At 40.7% G+C, this 21250-nt stretch overlaps 1 protein-coding gene across 3 annotated transcripts in view; it reads left to right on the top strand.

The window, feature by feature from the left end:
• The window catches only part of LOC131135613 (partitioning defective 3 homolog B), a 138202-nt gene extending 119797 nt beyond the window's left edge, over positions 1-18405 (top strand). For all 3 annotated transcript variants that reach the window (XM_078794993.1, XM_078794994.1, XM_078794995.1), the window contains 3 exons: positions 13524-13742; positions 13904-14017; positions 14830-18405. In XM_078794993.1, the coding sequence (XP_078651119.1) occupies positions 13524-13742; positions 13904-14017; positions 14830-14944 (448 nt within the window). In that variant the 3' untranslated portion in view covers positions 14945-18405. The remainder of the gene's footprint in view (positions 1-13523; positions 13743-13903; positions 14018-14829) is intronic.
• Positions 18406-21250: the final 2845 nt, after the last annotated feature.

Genomic DNA, 21250 nt, shown 5'->3' with positions numbered 1-21250 from the left:
TGCCTTATTGTTACAAGAGATCACGTTCCAAACAGATGACTTCTGCAGAGGGAGTAAATCATCGACATGTTTTTGTATTGTTTGGTGGTGCTTTCTTTCCATGAGTTGTGTTTGTCTTTCAAAGTACATAAGAGTCAACTTTCATTAAAGTTATGATTCATATCTACGAGGATGTTTGCCGCTGATAGCAATCTGTTTTTTGAAACGCAGGTTTGACCCAATTAGATTAGCCCAACACCCTATCCCATTTTTCCTTGTTATCACTCTTATTGGATTTAAGCATTCAGAGATGTTCCTCAGGTTTCTGGGAAGGTTGTCATTTCCTCATTCGAATGATAATTTGATTATTTCTAATTAGGAAGCACATGCAGTTTTGTGTCTGTTGCGACGTGTCTCTTTTAGTTGTGTTTTCTCATTAGTTACTTGGGATTTCCTGCCTCTCTTCAACCTCCTCTTCCTCATGCTCTCTTCCATTTTCCATAGAAAGGGGCATTCTTTCTATCTTTTTAGGACAGAAAAGAAATGGAATGTGTAATGTGGAATGCCTCTTTCTGCTTCTCTCCATCTCTCTTGACAAGACCCCCCAACCAGGCCCTGAGATTTTCCCAGACCACTTTACAACCACTGCATAGGCTAACCCATTGTCCACTGTTGTTTTGCTCTGTCTTAGGATTCAGCAGTCCCTTGTTTTTTGTGAGCGATATCGGAATGCAAAAGAACAGCCATTCTACAAACATCCCACATCTTTCTTTTTTTATCCTTACCTCGATCACAATCGGTTCCTTGCTAACGTCTTTATTCCGGTTCAAAAACGTCAGCGCTGTGATCGAAGTTGATCATTTGATGTAAAAATGTTGGCTCACCTCCATTAATGGAAGTTGGACAGACATTTTCATTTAACTAAGTGTTGGGTAAGCACATCTTTCTTGACCAGACCTTTTCCTTTCAATGTTCGCCCCTCTGTGCTTTCTTTCCAGGTGCCAGGTGCCAGGTACAGTCGTCCCTCATTTATTGTGGTTAATTGGTGCCAGACTCGATGAAACAGAACATTTTCAGATATTTTTAACACAGGTTTTAACATTATTAGAGCCCTCTAGACATGAAATAACACCCAAATAGTAGCCTTTACACTCATCATAAACGCTCATCTTTGTTTACGTTAAATTGCGCAGGCTAAGGGATCTCTGTAGGGACATAACAGACGGCCATCACTAGCATAGCAAGCTACTGAGCAAGGTCGTTCATTCATTCCTTTTATACCCCTTATCCTCACGAGGGTCGCAGGGGTGCTGGAGCCTATCCCAGCTGTCTTGGGGCGAGAGGCGGGGTACACCCTGGACTGGTGGCCAGCCAATCACAGGGCACATATAGACCGGAAAACCGGAGTAACCGGAGAAAACCCACACATGCATGGGGACAGCATGCAAACTCCGCTAACTACTCGTCCACCGTGCAGCCAGCAAACTAGTTAACCTCTCCAAATGACTTATTGTAAACTCAAAGTATTTCAAACTGAGTGGGGAAGTCAGACAAAGAAGCCAAAAGTTTACCACTTCCACACAACATATAGCTTGTCTTGTCAATATTTTTTTACTAATAATGTGCCATCATGTGCCACAGGAAACAGTGATCAATTTGTAATACATTTTTGAAAAACCGTGCTCGAGTGAGGGAGCAATGTTAGAATTGTGGTGGAGTCAGACACGAATGTAACAGAAAATCTGACCAAAATGTCAAAGAATATATAATAAGAAAAGACTGTATACCATAATGTTAAAAAATGTAAATATGTCAACATCTAACAAAGGACGTACATATGACTTTTAGTATTATTTTGCATGGCAAAAATAACAAAATTAACAGAGTTTTGATGTCACGAGCACATTAATCACTGGTTATGTGAGGTGTCTTCTTTGAATGCTTCTAATCAAATATCACACCTCTGCACCTATTCCAGCTGTATTTCCTTGGATTTGAGCTTCCTGCCAAAATGGTCTGTTTTAATTTATTCCACCCATGGCCCCCCTCCAGGCATTCCCACTTCGCTGTGATTGGTCACACGCCCAAAGTGCTTCCCAACTATGAACCATACAATGAAGTCCACCCGTGTGTGACATCACGAAAGAACAGTTTTACCACACCTTTTTAAACCAAGCTTTTTGAGCCTTCCCAAACTTCTTTCAGGGATGACTTCTAAATGTGCAAACCTCATTATCTGAAACTTTAGCATCGTTTAACTCGAGAATACAACATTCTGACTACATTTATAGGTCAGAAAAGTGGAAAAAGCATAATAGGTCCCCTTTAAGGACTATTTTTTTTTACTACTAGTAAAGTACACAGCTCATGCACAATGTATAACAGTGCAATGTAGTCCCAAGTCAACATGGCCCCAGTGTGCCATGTGCTGTTGGTACAATAGTATTAAGTGTGCATATAAGTGTAATGTCTGTGGCTGCAAACGCGGCAACATAACATTTCAGTTTGAGATGTTGTTCATGCACCACCAAACAAATAAACAACTCCGTAGTCTTTCCCCATGCTCACCCTTCACCTCTGCATGTGCCGCTTTTACACGCCTTTTCATACACCAAATTAGTGTTTGTCGTTTGTGGTTTTGTAATTTCACTTCCAATTTTTATCAAGTTGCTCTGAGCAAAATGTCCCAGCTTGAAACGATTACATGCACCTGAGATGAACCTTATTGGCTCAAGATGTGAAGTAATTGAGGTACTTTCACTAGAACATGGTGCCAGTAATGGATCCCATGATGTTTCAGGAAGTGACCAACTAAACTGCCTAAGTGGTTCGGTATGACACTTTCAAGCTGAAATACACCGCATTACACTCATTGTATGTACTGGCCCTTACTGGTACTTGCCAAGCTAATCAAATATTTGATAGGAGATTGTTTACAGATTCTAATTATAATACAAAACGGAATTGTAAAGACTTTAGTTTCTGCAACATGAACTTGTGTCGCCTTCTATATATATGAATTTCATGTTCAGGTCATGGTTATTTCTATTGAATTACATCTGAGAACCTGCAAAATATTTATTTATCTGTTCAAACCACTGTATGAGTTTGATAATGATCAAAATAGATGAATAAAAATAGATGTGATAACATCTTAAAACAGTATGCAAGTTGGGTTTGTCTTCACAGGGGGATTTGAGAACCACTGGTTTCACTCCAATAGCCTCCCACATGCCAAAGTTCTTTACGGTAATTGGCTGAGCATTAGTGTCTATGCTATGTTGCATTGCTCACAGTTAAGGTCCATGTCCTTGTTGTCTTTATGTTTTTACCTAGTAGCGCATTGAGTAGTAAGGTGCATTGTAGCACAGCGGTTTAGGATGGTTGAATTTATTTCAAGCATGCATACAATGGGATAATCAATGTCTTGTTTGCTAAATGAAATGAACAATTAACATAATGTGATTGTCATTTGGAATTTTCCCAAGAGAGTTCTAGAGAAGATGAAATGATGCCGTTCAGACTCATCACTCATCACAGCAATAGACGTTGCTTTTATTCCTTGAGATACTGAAACCTTATTGTCTGTGTAATTAAGCTATTTTATGTTCTCTCCAAATGCTGACCCACCCTCCTTCCCTCGTTTCTTTTCATATAAACCTTAATGGCAGACACAGAAGTAAAACTACGCTGTGTCGCGTTACAAAAACAGTAGAGAACTTAAAATGGCCCAAATGTAATATAAATCTGAATCAACTCAATACAGGGGGGAAATATTCTTCGAAAATCACTCAAAACCTTGCAGTCAGCTTGCTAATTCTGCAGAGCGATAGTGCGTAGGCCACATAGCAACGACACACGTGTTTGATTCCACACTCGGGCATGTGTGGACATCTGTGTGGAGTTTGCATGTTCACTGGGTATTCCGGTTTCCTCCCCCATTCCAAAAACATGCTAGGTTAATTTGCCACTCCAAATTGTCCATAGGTATGAATGTGGGTGGGAATGGTTGTTTGTCTATATGTGCCCTGTTATTGGCTGGCCACCAGTCTAGGGTGTATTGGCCCGAAGACAGCTGGGATAGGCTCCAGCATGCCCGCGACTCTCGTGAGGATAAGCGGTATAGAAGATTAATGAGGAGGAAGAAGATGAGGAACAGAATTCACTGTAATGGTATATTTATTATTGGTTAGCTTCAGTATAGAAATATTATTAGGAAGAATACATTTACAGAATTTACAGGTTGTGCTTAAAAATGCACACATTTAGTTGTATTTGGTGTTAAAAGGTATGATATGGCTCTCAGGGAAATACATGTAATACAAATAATATGTGGTTTCCATGGCTCTCTTAGCTTCCCAACCACTGGTATAGAGAGTCAGCAACTTGTGAGAGTAGTTTTATCTCCAAAGTGTGCAGCGTTAACTTCCATGATTGACCTAATTCAATGCAGGACAGTCTGGGAGTGCCATAACTTCATCATGGGATTTCCAACTGGCATTGCTGGATGATGAAGTTTAGCGAACAGCACTCCAAATCTCCATTGTTCTGCCCTCTTCTGTGTTTCCGAGGCAACGGCCCTCTACCATCTGGAAGGCCCTCATCCTCGTTTCTTCTCTAATTGGTTTGTCCCCTGTCCGTCCCTTTTTTCTTGCTTTTATCCAATGTTGTATTCATGTTTTGTGGACTACTGTATGTTCTTTGTATATGATTGTGTCCTTCCATACGCCCTCACACACGTAAACCTGATACTAACGTGTGCGCCCGTATACGTGCACGCACTTCCATTCACTGGGGAATGTAATCATGTTAGTTTCCTGGACCGGCCACTTTGTCATTTATAATTTCTTGGTGAATTAATCATATTTGACAGGCCTTTATTGACAAAGACAGATAGAAGTGCCTTTCAAGTGTTTTGCTTCATTCCAACATGAATTGAGCGCATGCACAAATGTTCCTTGAGCACGGTGACCTTCAGTGTACCTTTAATCCTTTTTTTACAGTATTTTTTACAATTTGTTTTCTCCAAATGCATTTTCTCCATTTTTATTTAGTTCTTTTGCCTTCTCATATCAACTTTCTTTTCCATACAGGGAGCCCTTTTATTCAGTTTTTTCCATGTTTCCTTTTTATTTACTTCCTTGTTAACTTAATTTCATTTCCGGTTCAGCCGGCAAACCGTATTTTCCTCACTCTACATCAACTTTCCAGCTTCCTCCTCTGACCTGTGTTGATAAACCCCATTTTGTCCTGTTAGACTGGCCTGTTGTCCCGGGTTAACACATTATTCACGCCACAAAAGGTATTTGCATACAGTGGAATTAGTTTTTAGCTATGGATATTGGGTAAAACGTCATTGGTATGAGAAACTCAGAAAACATAAGCGCCGATGATGTACCTATTTAACCGTATAAAAAAATGTAAATTAATAATATAAAGCATGTTAAAAATATTGCAAAAATGCTTACTAAGTCATTTGGAAAATGAGTAGTAAAAATTAAAGGAAGAAAAATATCAGAAAAATATACTGAAACTGAAGAATTTTTTTGCAGGCCCAAGCCAGGAGCATGAAAATCCATCCGTTTGAATCAGACAGCTTCATTTTTATTATTTTCACCACAATATTGAATGTGACAATAATTGTTATTGTTATTTATTGGCAGAAATATGTCTCGCTTTAGGGTGCACGGTGTGCGAGTGGTTAGTGTGCAGGCCATACAGCTAGAAGGGGTTTGAACCCAGTAGCTGGGTTTGATTCCCCCCTCGGGCTTCTCTTTTGTACCCATGTGTGCACGGGTACTCCGGTTTTCTCCCCCATTCCAAAAACATGCTAGGTTAATTGGCCACTCCAAATTGTCCATAGGTATGAATGTGGGTGGGAATGGTTGTTTGTCTATATGTGCCCTGGGATTGGCTGGCAACCGAAAGCCAGCTGGGATAGGCTACAGCAGGCCCGCGACCCTCGTGAGCATGGCATTATATTGATTTATATTTATCTGCTTCTGATTGTTTTCAGCGTCTTCAATAAACATCATGTTAAGATCAAAACATTTTACAGTTACATTCACATTTTACTTTTTACAGTACCAGTTAAGAAAGTTGTAAGTCGAGCTTCAACGTGAACAATGGAGCTTCCGGTTGTGCATGGGCGTCAAACGGCAGCTGACTGGAGATGTTGCATGGGGCAGCCTTCATTACTGAAGGACCTCATCTGTGTGGTAATGGACAACTTTGTATTTCACAATGCCCACTTGACAGAGGAATAAGCTCTCTTTTGGACTATCCAGCGTGTTCCCCTGATCTAAGTGACACAACTGACATTTGGGGTTGGCTGGCAGAATGGACATCAGTTTAAGATAGTGTACGTGCACTGTGACACCATTATCTCTACCCTCCTGGAAACACTGGCATCAAATTTTGATGAGGAATGAAAGCGGCACCGATGTCATTCAGTTTTCCTTATGTCGCCCCTGGTGGAACGGTTTGGACCCCCTATTTTAAACCAAATGGTTGTTATCTTTAGCTAACTGTATCCAAGCTGTGAATGTTATGTCTATGCGTTTGGTATGCTCCCAATTTCTTCTTGATCATATCTTCTAGACTTTGACCCATCCAAGTGTTTGTTAGGCGCTAATGGAGTATCGTGTGTCTTGGTAGGGTCAAGGATCAAGGAAGGTTTAAGGGCCTCGAGCACCAAAGCACCAACACAAATCTCGCTGACAGCTGAACTAACAAGAAACCATCCCTGACACACACTCACACAAACACACAAACACACCGTGTGCAGTCAGTCACTTAGCCGTAAGTAGCAAAACAGCTTAATGCCTTATTCGGATTCTGCCTATCTTTGCTGCTTCAGGTGTCATCCGTAATGTCTTTCACTCACTAAGATTCGGTTTTGTCACAACTCACAAATACAGTCCAAGATCCCTAATTCCATACCTGGGCAGTGTGTTCACGCAGAAGCTTAGTGCGGTTTAGTTTAGACAAACAAAGGCAACTGCCAGTCACACTGGAGACTTCTTCTCTCTGTGGTGTTGTTTGCCCAGCACATCTGAAAAATGTTATTTCAGTTTAAAATGCATTCTTATGCGCATACTCATTTTCTACTTCCATCACAGCACACAGTATGTGGGATTTATGTTGTCTACCGACGAGCAATGGATCAACCAAAGTAGACTTTATTGCCACATTGTTTGGGCTGTGCTGCTGCTGTGATTAAAACCTCACACTAACGTGTCACATTAGGATGTTGAACTGCGGTGGCGTGATATCACAGGGGCTACTTTTAGAAGAAATAACATTAGCACAAAAGAAACTACGATATTTCTACCGCTTATCCTCACGATGGCCGCTGGGGTGCTGGAGGCTATCCCAGCTGTCTTGGGATGAGAGGCGGGGTACACCCTGGACTGGTGGCCAGCCAATCACAGGGCACATATAGACAAACAACCATTCCCACCCACATTCATACCTATGGGCAATTTGGAGTGGCCAATTAACCTAGCATGTTTTTGGAATGTGGGAGGAAACCGGAGTACCTGGAGAAACCCACGCATGCACAGGGAGAACATGCAAACTCCACACAGAGATGGCCGAGGGTGCAATCGAACTCGGTTCTCCGAGCTGTGTGGCCTACGTGCTAACCACTCGTCCGTCATGCAGCCAGGTAGCAAGCAAGTTAACCCCTCCAACTGAATTATTGTAAACAAACAAAGCGTCCATGATGGTGGTTATCTTAAAGTTGGGGCACCATAGACAGACTCTGTGGATGTGTGTTATATTGTTCGGAAGCACTTGACAATAAGGTACAGAAAATTACAGTCGTTATAACATTGTGATGTCATAGATCGCATAACAATGAATAACCCAATGTGTCCCAAAGGCTGACGAGGTGTTCAAGTGAACTGTGCATTTTTGAGTATGTGTGTTTTTTTAATTATGGCTGCAAAATAATCCACCGTGTCAGCAAAGAAAGTTGCAAATGCCAGAACTTTGATGAAGTTGAAAAAGATAGAACATTTTGCGAATTACGAAAGTAGCATCTGTTACAGTAGGATTGTAATCTAAAAGTTGGAACCTTTAATGCATACATTTATTAGGGGTGCCGCATCGGAGCAACAGCGATTCAGGAGACGACTTACATTTGTGACTTGGATTACATACATTCGTTTGACTAATAATGGTATCGAACGGTTCGATACCGCTACACACTGTGTATTGTTGCACCCCTAGTATTTGCTTAATTTTCTGCATGTAAACTGCATTCTTTATACATTTGATTTACGTCGACATTTTCGGAGGTCTAGAACGGATGAATTGATTTTACATAATTTGCTATGGAAAAGGATTTGTGAAAAGCTGAGGTCCCACTTTCTGAAACAGATCTGTTTGGTGGAAGACAAGCTTGAGAAGACTGATTTTTGTTGTTGTCAAATGTGTGAGTGCAATCCATGTGTTTACACGGGGGTAACAGCTGTATCCAGCATTTTTACAAGTGTAAGTGAAAGTGTGTGAAAGAAAGGGGGGTGCAGAGCTTATATAACAACTCTGTTTACTCTGAAATCCATCTCAAACCTGAAATCCCTGAGAAGTCGAAAGTCTCACGTTACTGCAAAACACCGTCTGAGTCCACGGCTTAGAGAGCTGTATTACCAATTATCCCTTCAAGTATTTAACCAATGTTTTCTAAGAGGGCTGCCTCCATATGTAGTAATATGTAAGAGAAATCCTTCAGACACAAATACTGTATGTTTTAAACAAGATGTAAAAGTGTTCATTTTCCCTGCTTCATTTTTCTGTGCAAGTACCAACTTAATTGAGTAACACAATCATTTGAGGAGGTGTGTGAGGTGAACTAAAAGTCATTATTGGCTGGATTCAGGAAATGTATTTCTATTCTATTTCTCCTTCTAAGCATGCAGAAACATACACGTGCAAAACAGTTCTGCTTCTCATGCTGTAACAATTGTGCGTGTTTGTGTGTATGTGCTTGAATGCATGCCTGTGTGTGTAAATACCATCCAGTAATGGCTTCCATTCTCATTATTACCCCATAATCCCCAGCTGCTGTGCAGTCCTGACTAGGTTCCTGGGGGGAGAATTCCAAACTTGCCACTGGATTTACATTGGATTCCCCACAGATTCTAACTGGATTTCCACTCCATTACCAATATGGCCACTCTCATAAGACTGTAGGGCCGTGAAAAGTACTTAGGTTTTATTATTACCCCGTTTATTTTGGTCCGATTCCTGGAATTATTTAGGAAATACGACAAATTGTGACTGGTTTCTCATATTCTGGAAACTTATATTATTTGTACAAATAACACATTATTTTAAAAAAATTTGTAGTATTATTATTTTTAATAAGAGCAATCAAAAATGGATATCAATTCTGCAAAACCTGTCACAGAATACACTGAAATAGGATTAGCTGACATCTAGTTTCTTGTTTTATTATCACATGATTTTTGAAATGTTTATAAAATAGCATTTTTATTCATTATATTTATTAAATAATACTACCCATAATATAATCACATAATAACAAATAATAAATGAATAACAAATCATAATAACAGCTGCAATTTTTATTTCTAAGAGATTATTCTTAATATTCTTATTGTTCTTGTTGGGATTCCATACTTCTAAAATCCTCCTTCTTTTAAGAATTTACCATACAAAAAGTAGAAAACTGTTTTGAGAGTACTTGAAATGGCCCGTTTAAAAAAGAAAAAACAGAATGAAGTTTGAATCTTAAATATCATATGCTCATATGGCCACTTCCAAGCCAATTTCTGATACATAAATATAGTTTTAATACAGCAAGTAGGTTGCAATCTCACAATGCCTAAGCCATTTGTTTATACTGTATTCATGGAGCTCCCACAGGGCCGCTTTTGCTAAATAATACTAATGTCGTTATGTAAGCCGTAACTGATACATTCATGTGAAACAACAATAAAATCGCCCATGTCCATTTTGCCCTCTACACTGCTCTTATCGCTGTCTTGGTGACATTATCATTGTCAGACCAAATAGTCAATGATGACTGATATGGGCTGAGGATTTTCGGAGGGGAGATATGGAAGTGCAGGCCAACTGGCAGGCTGACATGCTGTTTGAGGGGGTTAGTGAAGAAAGTGAGAATGTTACCTACAAACTGAAGGTATATGAGGGGGGAAAGTGTCCCAAGCATGAAGGCCATGTTGCTGACCACCCAAATTGTCTCAGACAGGCGTAAGCATAGAGAACACCAGCACTCTGATGTTCCACCTGTGAATTCTTATTAACACATTTTACATTTCATTTACTGCCGTTTGTACGCGTGATCAAATCAAGTCTACAATCGGTCTGAGGTCTTTAAGCCTCGCTAAATTCTGCGTAACAATACTGTTGAGTGTCGCCATGGCACTCATTTCAAAGCACATTAATTAGCCGGCATGTGTGAAGTATTAATTAATAGTTACAGTCGACTCAAGGAACACACACTAGCACACAATTTCATCAAAGTTAAAAGCAACTAGAGACACAGGAGGTGAGAAGCACATGTAGACTGATAAGGTGATGGTGAAATAAAATGTAATACCTCATAATGTTAGCTATGTGGTGGACATGTCGGTGTACTTGACATCGATATCTATTAACAGGACCAGGCCAGATTCCAACAAGTGTATGTGTTATGTGTATGTGCGGGAGTAGTAACTGAATCTGGGGTGACTTCAACCTGTCATGCGTTACTTGTATTGGTATGCATCTGCCCCCTATCACTTCTTGACCCAGTTCAAAATCAATGCAGCAAAAGTTTAAAAGCGGACACAGTCGGACCTATGACAAAAGTACAGAGATGAGCCTAAAGAATTCATCAGTCCGTCACATTTTGTCTCGGAAAGCCAATTCCAGCCTCACCTTCTTATTCCTCTTGCTAATGGATCGTTTGCATCTTCTGGTGTCGCCTTCTGTGAGCAGCAGATGGTGATACCTTCACTCCTGCTCTCTGCAGTTGTTTTAGTCTTTCTTCACAGTAGTCACGATATTTCTGTCCTGACCTGTTCCATGTTTATGACCTGTTACGCCAGTGGGTTATTTCTTCAGGACATCCAAATGGTTGTACTGGCTTCTGATTGATTGTCCATCTTTGCTCAGTGTTCGTCAAATTTGGGTTATTGGGGGGCCAAAACAAACGAAAAACAAATATGCAGTCAACCAAAATGAGAGGCAATTTCTCCAAAACAAATGGCCCACAAGGTAAAACCATCAGTGGAAGAATGAGATTCTGGAAAACCCCTTCCGTTCTTCCCAGGACAAAACAAGTATTCAGGCAACTGGCAACCTTTCATACGTTGGCAGTCTACAAAGATGAAGATACCAAGTTGTTAATGCGTGGGGTCAAAGCTTCAAATCACCTACTGGTTCATCCAAACTGTGGGCAGGAGTGCAGGGACAAACATTGGAGATGCCAAACCTTACAAGTTTGGCAGTTGTTTTTCACCCATGGACAGTATTCTGGTTTTCATGTGGTTTTTACCTAGAAGTAAAAAATGACAGGGAGGCACGGTGGACGAGTGGTTAGCATGCAGACCTCACAGCTAGGAGACCAGGGTTCAATTCCACCCTCGGCCATCTCTGTGTGGACTTTGCATGTTCTCCCCGTGCATGTGTGGGTTTTCTCCGGGTACTCCGGTTTCCTCCCACATTCCAAAAATATGCTAGGTTAATTGGCCACTCCAAATTGTCCATAGGTATGAATGTGAGTGTGAATGGTTGTTTGTCTATATGTGCCCTGTGATTGACTGGTGACCAGTCCAGGGTGTACCTCGCCTCTCGCCCAAAGACAGCTGGGATAGGCTCCAGACCCCCCGTGATCCTCGTGGGGAAAAAGCGGTAGAAAATGAATGAATGAATGAATAAAAAAAATTACAGTTTGCTCTCTGGTCTCATACAGTGCATCCGGAAAGTATTCACAGCGCTTCACTTTTTCTACATTTTGTCATGTTACAGCCTCATTCCAAACTGTATTAAATTAATCTCTTACCTCAAAATTCTACACAAAATACTCCATTATGACAATGTGAAAAAAGGTTTTTTGACATGTTTTGAATTTATTAAAAATAGAAAACAAAAAAATCACATTTACATAAGTATTCACAGCCTTTGCCATGAAGCTCAAAATTGAGCTCAGGTGCATCTTTTTTCCACTGATCATCCTTGAGATCTTTCTACAGCTTAATTGGAGTCCACCTGCAGTAAATTCAGTTGATTGGACATGATTTGGAAATATAATAACTGTCTATATAAGGTCCCACAGTTGACTGTGCATGTCAGAGCACAAACACCAAGCATGAAGTCAAAAGAACTGTCTGTAGACCTGCGAGACAGGATTGTCTTGAGGCACAAATCTGGGGAAGGATACAGAAAAATTTCTGCTGCTTTGAAGGTCCCAATGAGCACAGTGGCCTCCATTATTCGTAAATGGAAGACGTTGGTAGAGTGGCCAGACGAAAGCCACTCCTTAGTAAAAGGAACATGGCCGCCCGTCTGGAATTTGCCAAAAAGCACCTGAATGACTCTCAGACCATGAGAAACAAAATTCTCTGGTCTGATGGCTTTCGTCTGGCCACTCTACCATACAGGCCTGATTGGTGGATTGCTGCAGAGATGGTTGTCCTTCTGGAAGGCTCTCCTCTCTCCACAGAGGAACGCTGGAGCTCTGACAGAGTGACCATCGGGGCCTTGGTCACCTCCCTGACTAAGGCCCTTCTTCCCCGATCGCTCAGTTTAGAAGGCCGGCCAGCTCTAGGAAGAGTCCTGGTGGTTCCAAACGTCTTCCATTTACGAATAATGGAGGCCACTGTGCTCATTGGGACCTTCAAAGCAGCAGAAATTTTTCTGTATCCTTCCCCAGATTTGTGCCTCAAGACAATCCTGTCTCGCAGGTCTACAGACAGTTCTTTTGACTTCATGCTTGGTGTTTGTGCTCTGACATGCACAGTCAACTGTGGGACCTTATATAGACAGTTATTATTAACATGTCAAAAAAACCTTTTTTCACATTGTCATAATGGAGTATTTTGTGTAGAATTTTGAGGTAAGAGATTAATTTAATACAGTTTGGAATGAGGCTGTAACATGACAAAATGTAGAAAAAGTGAAGCGCTGTGAATACTTTCCGGATGCACTGTATCTTTTGATGTCAAACCCAAATGTTTTCAGAATGGACCTCACTGTTGCAATTATGTCTCACGAGTCACTGGACACCTTGCGCAACAATTTTTGGGATATATCTTGGAAAAAATGCCAGAACAGGCCAAAGACAAGCCAAGCAGTGTCATTCCTTTTAATCCTCACGTCAAATGAACTTGGTGGAAAATTGTACAACGTTAGTGAGATGTTCAGCTGCCGTTCGTAAGGTTTTTGTCTTTTGTGAAACGTTAGAACTTTTTTCCTGCCGTTGTTTGAGGTGCACATATCCTGGTTACCCACTTGTTAAAGGATAAGTTGCTGTTGTCCTCATCTATCATTTATCACGTTACCCTTTCCAGACGAGGTCCATTGGATCCAGCTGAGTACACCATGCATCCCTGGTCAGGTCATTACATCGGCGCTCCCCAGGCTCCACAAGGTTACCACAAGGCCCCGTCCTACCCTCACCCCAACTCTCAGCCCCCTCCATCATTCTCCAGCTTCCCCCCCAGCCAGCCATATTCACGGCCAGCGGACCCTCGGGGAGTTGACTCGGGGAGTTTTTACCCCCACCCAAGGTAATCAGATGCAACAGTTTCTTTTTAGCTCATGGTTCTTTCTCCTCAATTCAGCTGTTTTATATCTACCCGAGCACTAACTGCTACTTGTCAAAAACATGTTAGCACTGTCCTTGAAGGTCTCTTTGCATTGCCTGCAGACTGCTTTTGTGTGTCTTTAGCTCCCAGCAGAGAGGACCCTTGCGACAGGATGTGCCCCCATCACCTACCCCTCCACATCGGGGACTACGGTACGACACGATAACCCGTGGCACTGCTGGGGGAGGAGGTTACAGGTACGTTCAGTATGTATGACTGGGGTGTCCAAACTTATTTCACCGAAGGCCAATTACTGAAAAAATGAAACAAAATGGACCACTTTGATATTTTGCAAAGCAACACATGCAAAGAAGTTATATATATTTCAAGAAAAAATGCATCTCAGATATACCTTATACTATTTCCAAATATTTCAACTTTCTTCTCAAACTTATGACTTTATTCACAAATATTTCAACATCATTCCTGTAATATCTGTTTGTTGTTTCTTACGGCTTTTTCCTGATTACGGAGTCGACAAAGCGGACCCTTTTGAGACGCATACTGTTTTTGCCCCTGGGCCAACTTTGGACAATGTGGCACTTGAAAAAAATCTAAGCTTTGAAACCCTAGCTGGTAAAACTTACTGAGGCGGCTATTTTCAAAGCTTCAATATTTGCTACTAGAATATTGCAGAAAACACCTACCAGATGCCTACAAAGACTGGAAAATGACTCAAAGACACACAGTTACACTTTGAAAGCCCCTGAATATTTTGGGGACTTCTTTTTTGAAGAATTTCAAACTATTTTGTTGAAAATTGTTATGATAGATGGATAGCATTCTACCATAGTACACTGAATGTGTTGGGAGATCAAAATTTGGAATCTCCATCGGGGCATCTCTGTGTGGAATTTGCACGTGCTGTCCATGTGTGTTTTCTTTGGACACATTAGTATACATTGTCTATATGTATTGTATTTTACTATACTACTCATCTCTATGAACTTTGTGCAAATAACTGCATGGTAACTTCATTCTGTATTGCACTGGACTACTCTTTGTCCAGGCACCTTGTGGACCCCGGCCCTGACCAGTATGTCTACAGTGGCGAGACTGGCAGACGGCAACATCAACACCAAACCGACCCCAGACAGAAGAATGCCATGACTGCAGCCGTCTAGATTGACATCAGTTACAAGTAGTACTTTTGTATACAATACTACATCCACTGCTCCGAAGAGAAAGAGAAGTCGACATTGACCGTCATAGCGGTGGAATTCAAATCACAGCCATTATCAAACATAGCCCGCTGTTTGAAGTAAGGTAACAAAGGTTAATTGTAGACTGTGGTGCACAATATCATGTCGTTTGAAGGCATTTCATTGCCTCCCTTGTCGTTAGTGAACCACATGTTTAACCACCACTTTCCAGACACAGTGGAAATATCAGTCAGTCTGCTGGTTAGAACTCCTGCTCGGTTACAAAGGTACAGTCTTCATGCGGCAGAAATCCAGTCCACTTTTTGAGGGAATACTAAACACACACTCATACTTTCATTTTGAAAGACATCAGCTACTATTTTGAAAAATATCATTGAAATGTATTTCTTTATATAACTTCTTAAAAAAACATTTCACAAGTTTTTACCACTTTTTTACATTAGAGGATGAATTAATGAGCTAATTTTGATTAAGTATACTTGAATAATCTACATGACAGTATGATAACTTCAGTTCTATTTTAGCCTTTCCACTTAATCCATGATGTTAAACCTGTGTTGGTCATCACTGACTGATTGTCTAAATGTATTATTGACAGAAACAATGCAATGTAAAAACAGGCCAAAACCACTTGGAAAAGCTCTGCTTTCAACATCCAACATGAGTTTAAGCAATCAAATTGTTGACCAATTCAATGAACATTTTATTCATTTTATTCTCTACTGTAGTGGAGTGTTTTCCACTCAATATCATCTTTTAAACATTTACCTTAACGTGTAATAATAGTGTCTAACTAAACAAGACAGAGAGAAAAAGAATGTATGTCAATGGAAAACGTTCTTTGTCATATTAATCAGGATCCTACTTGAACATCTCTTTGGCCCGGTGATGTGTTCAAGTGCACACATGGGCGGAAACAGGAACTGCGCTGGAAAGTCCACTTATTGCACCATTTAACCACTTACTGAACCATCACTTCAGTGTACCAAAGCCACGTCCACACCAACACTGGTATTTTCAAAAACGCACATTTGCCCCTCTCTGATAAAAAAAAAAATCAGCGGCGATGTAAAACTGCTTCTGTCCACGTCCACTTTCTATACCGTTTATCCTCACGAGGGTCGCGGGCATGCTGGAGCCTATCCCAGCTGTCTGTGGGCGAGAGGCGGGGTACACCCTGGACTGGTGGCCAGCCAATCACAGGGCACATATAGACAAACAACCATTCCCACTCACATTCATACCTATGGACAATTTGGAGTGGCCAATTAACCTAGCATGTTTTTGGAATGGGGGAGGAAAGCGGAGTACCCGGAGAAAACCCACGCATGCACAGGGAGAACATGCAAACTCCACACAGAGATGTCAGAGCAGGGAATCGAACCCAGGTCTCTGATCTGCCGTGCTAACCACTTGACGGCGAAATTGAGCTTTTTCCAAAGGCTCTGTTTTAAGGACAAAACCTACATTTGTGTATGGACGGAAAGCCAAAATAGAAAAATATGCTTTTTTTAAATCCATATTTGTGTGGACATAACCTACAAGTTCTAACCTGTTTCTGATTTTAGTTGTATTCATTTCATGGGGATTGAATACATTTCATTCAATGAAATGCACACCTTGGGACTTTGTCTCAAAGCAGCTGCATCGGCTGATGTAAAATAATCCAAATAAGATGGTACAGCTGATGGATACGGCGACATCAAAGATAATAATAATAGTTTGAGTGCAGTGAGGATGAAAAAGGGAGTCGGGAAGAACAGATGTGCAAAGAAAGCTAGAAGTGAGAAGATGCAGTCCACGAATAATGAATGTCACTCGGAGGTTTGGTCCAGAGTTGAGCGTAAAACACGGAGGTGCACCTCTGCAGTGGGAGGAATACACTTTTAGTGCCAAGGTGAATAACGTCACTACCACTGGAAAATGTGTTGCAGTATGACTGTGAAAGTGGAGTGTGTGAGAGAGGAAATGATCTGATGTGTTAAAAAGAGAATGTGGAGAGGATAGAAGAGGAGCTCACTTAACCGAGATGTGAACGTTACAAAGAGTCGCATTACTTTTCATATATGGAAGTGAATTTATTTTTTACACATTTATTTTTATGAAAGTTTCTGGTTGTTTGGGGCTTCAGCGTTTTAACAGACGTCGCCGTGCAGCTGTAACTACATGTCGTTTGCACCATTCTCCGAAGAATCACAGCATATTTTTACACACTGACTAATAGTTGTGGGACACGTGATTCCTTTTATAGACCCAAGTTCATAGGAGTCACTCACAGAAGTGAATCGGATACTCAATTCACCCAAGTCACTCGTCCCGAAGCACATGCACAGAAACACACTTGTGTGCAAGGAATTGAACCCATGAGTCAGTGACTCGAGTCTTTGACGAGCACAGGTGTCAGTGAAACACCAGTCTTCATCAACCCACTAGTCAATGAAACTCGAGTTTGCCGTGGGCACCTGTGAGTCACTGAAACTTGAGTCTGTGTTGAGCACCTGTGAGTCAATGAAACCCGAGTGTTCGTCAAGTGACCCAGTGAAACTCGAGTTTTCATCAAGCACCTATGAGGCAGTGAAACTCAAGTCTGTCAAGCACCCGTGAGTCAGTGAAACTCTGGTCTTTTTCAAATACCTGTGAGTCAGTGAAAACTGGTCTGTCAAGGACCCGTGAGTCAGTGAAACTGGTATTTTTCAAGTACCCGTGAGTCAGTGAAACACAAGTCTTAGTCAAAGCGTGAGGCGGTGAAACTCGAGTCTTGGTCGAGCACACGTGCATTCATGAAACTCCAGTCCAATCTCAAGTTTGCATGAATCCATGAGTCAATGAAACACAGGATTTTGTCAACATGGAGGTCAGTGAAACTCTAGTCTCAATGATCACCTGTGAATCGCTGAAATTCACGTCTTTGCCAAGTACCCGTGAGTTAGTGAGCCTGAGTCTTCCCAGTTAAAAAAACAGTTGTCCAATTATTCACCTGTTAACTTTTTTTAATTTAGCTAGCAGTAGCATGGGTGAGTAAGTTTACAGAAATGAGTACCCTGGAGACCCAATTTAGTAAAACACCAACGAGTATTTAACCACTTAATCCTGACTTGCACATCTCAAAGCTTTTCCAAAAAGATTGCATTACAGTGTAAGTACGAGTGTATTACAGCATGGCTACGTTTGTTACGGTGGTGTAAGCGTGGTCTTTGGTTTGCTTGATATAAGCTGACGGTACATACCAGAGTCTTCCATTGGAAGACTTCTGGTGTTCAACTTATGAAGGAACAAATGAATATTGTCTCTTTTGTACAAGTTCAACATTTTTATGAACTATATTGTATTCCAAATCAATTATCATAGCCACAATTTTTATTAGTGTTGAGCATTTTATATCTATGTACATATATAACATGTTTTGCTATTAAAAACCTTCAACAACGCTTTGGCGAGAATGTCTTCATTTAGAATGTTCTGCCCTTCCTTCCGCAGCTCCATCCTCTGCTCTACTCATCTGTTAAGGTTAATTAAGCGTGAGTCAGGAGAGATGATTTCCTTGCATATTCTACGAGGTGAGTCCAATTTAGTCTTTGAGTCGCAGCTGATAAGTTGTCTCTTTTGTGATGAGCAATAGATGTTGCTAAATGAAAGTATAGATAATTATCACTTGGGAAAAAAGTACATCCAGCAGCCCAAACTTTGTGGAGTTTTTCTGGCATATTACCTGAATGGGTCACAAGCCTCCAGCTTCACGTGTTATCAGACGCTCAAGGAGCAGGACTTGGACGACAATCAGTGAAGTTTGGAGTAACGAGACACAGAGGCCAAGGGAATATTTTATCAGTCAAGGCTTAATTAGCATATCTCAGACCTTTTGACCAATGGGGACAGGAAGAAAAAGTAATTAAAGTCACTTCAACATAATGTGTGTCCAACTAATGGATAATTCTGTCTTAAATATGTCAGAACTTATTAGTTTAGTACTATAATCATGTACATATTTTGGTCTTGTCATGCATTTTGGCCCTTGAATATGCTTGTACGCCTTGCTGCTCTCCAGGTACGCATTTTTGTTGCATTTTGTTGGTGTGAGTTTGTAGTTAAGTCTCAGGAACGTGTCGAGGCACCAACCAACGTTGACTACACTGGCTCGCAGAATCCTCACCCTCTTATGGATATCTCTAAAAATAGAACCTTCCTCTTTCTTTACAACTTTATTCTTGGAATATCAAAATTGCAAAAAAATAAAATAAAATACTTACAAATGTGTACTGTAATCCCTCATCACTTGGCACTTTTGAATACAGCCTATTGTTAAACAAAATGTTTAAGATGAAATGGCTAAATAATATTCAATAGTCATCGTTAGGAGTTACTAATGTCACTGCACCAGTCTTTAATTTCCCAGAAATGAGAGAAAGAAAGAAATGAATGTAGTTTTGACATTACCTGCTAACTTTCACTGGCAATTCTGATAAAGACTATAGGATGCATTATATCAACAGTTTCTATAACAACAATATATCAACAAGGTACTCATTTCTGAAGTCCAGCTTACGTCAAGCTTTGCTCTGCAGGACGCTTCTTTCGTTTCACTTTATTCTTCTTCGGTCAGCTCGCTTTTTGTTTTCGTTCCATGAGACAATCACGGTGTCCAAGGCATGGGTGGCCTCACAAGTGGCAGGATCATCTGAACATTTAATAACCTGGACCTTTGTTCGGTCGGTCCAAACCGATGATTCAATCTGACTTTCTTCATGTGGATCAGGCGAAAGGTCTGATGTCCAAGCGGTCTTTCCTGAAACTGCATCTTTGACACACTGTTTGACTGTATGAATACTCACCGACCGACTTGCTATGTAATCGCTCTATACTAAGGCCATGTCTCAATTATTCCTAATTTGTTTTAATAAGCATTCAGTGGCATTAGTGTTGCCTTTAATGAGGGTCTTCCAATTTAAAGATGAATGTTTGTCAACTTAGTTGGTTGACAACCTGCTTTTTGTCTCCGTCAGCTGATTGTTTAGCAGGTTTGAAGGCTGCCAGGCCAGCCCAAATCTTCAATTAATGTCATCTTATGGTTTCCTTTCCTCTTTGGCTGCCAACATTCTTCCATGTATCACATTGGCAGGTTTTTCTACTGTAGGAGTTCTACTGTATACAAACGCTCATCTGCAAGCCTCTAAATGTATGTAAATTAGAATCAGACAGGATACACAGAAATTACACACAACACATACAAATATTTTTGACAAAATATTCAAGAAACTGGAAACAGTTGTTGTCTTCATGTCCAGTTTTGGGTGTTAAATATTGTTGTCCATTAATGGTTCATCTAATTAGTAACTATTCTATGTCCTTCTTCTATGCTGCTTATCCCGCTAGGGTCACAGGTTTATGCTGGAGCCTATCCCAGCTGTCTTTGGGCGAGAGGCGGGGTACACCCTTGAGTGGCCAATGAACCTAGCATGCATATATAACCCACATACTCAGGGGGAGAACATCAAACTTCTACATGGAGATGCCCATCACTATTTCTATGTAATATAGTTCATTACTATTTCAAACGTTTCCATACAGCGAAATGCGTCATGTCTTTATATAGTATGTAGTATGTCCAGTATATAGCAACAATCTGGATAACGTTTCAGTCGCCATTGTTCACTACCAGTACACAGGAGGCTAAATATGTAGTCAACACCGTCCCCCTAGCAGTTGGTAGACAATTGCAAATCACAAGTTCAGCCCGAGTCCCATGAAACGCCAAAGCCACTACTAAGATACAGTAAATCTCAATTCTTTTACATACAGGGGGGCATTCAAAGAACTGAAACAGATGAAAACCTCATGTCAACCTAACCTTCTCCTATAATAAATCGTGAAAATGCAAATAATCCAATCCAGATACCCAGAAATATGGACAAAAATTGCATTTTGTTAGGAATAATTCTAGTTTCACATGCAGAAAACAATGCAAAAGTAATAATAAATGATCAATGGATAGAACTTATTTAGCTTAGGGTGCTTTGTTTGGACACTTGATTTTGCAGACTGGTGCAGTCCAGGGCTAACAGACAAAACTGAGACAGTGTATGATAGCCAAAGCAAAATTTTAGCAAAAAAACAAATCATACAAAATGTAGAGCACACTAAAACAAAGTTTTGACTGTACTTGAAGGTTTATTGAAAAAAAAAACAACTTTACCTGGTAACTAATTACATTTATTACCCCGCTTCTCCCCCGAAGACAGCTGGGATAGGCTCCAGCACCCCCATGACCCT

Source organism: Doryrhamphus excisus, linkage group LG12 (genome assembly GCF_037039965.1).
Source record: "Doryrhamphus excisus strain RoL-2023G ecotype Guam linkage group LG12, RoL_Dexc_Guam_v1.1, whole genome shotgun sequence".
Classification (NCBI taxonomy): Eukaryota; Metazoa; Chordata; class Actinopteri; order Syngnathiformes; family Syngnathidae; genus Doryrhamphus; species Doryrhamphus excisus.
This window is presented reverse-complemented; position numbering and strand designations above follow the sequence as displayed.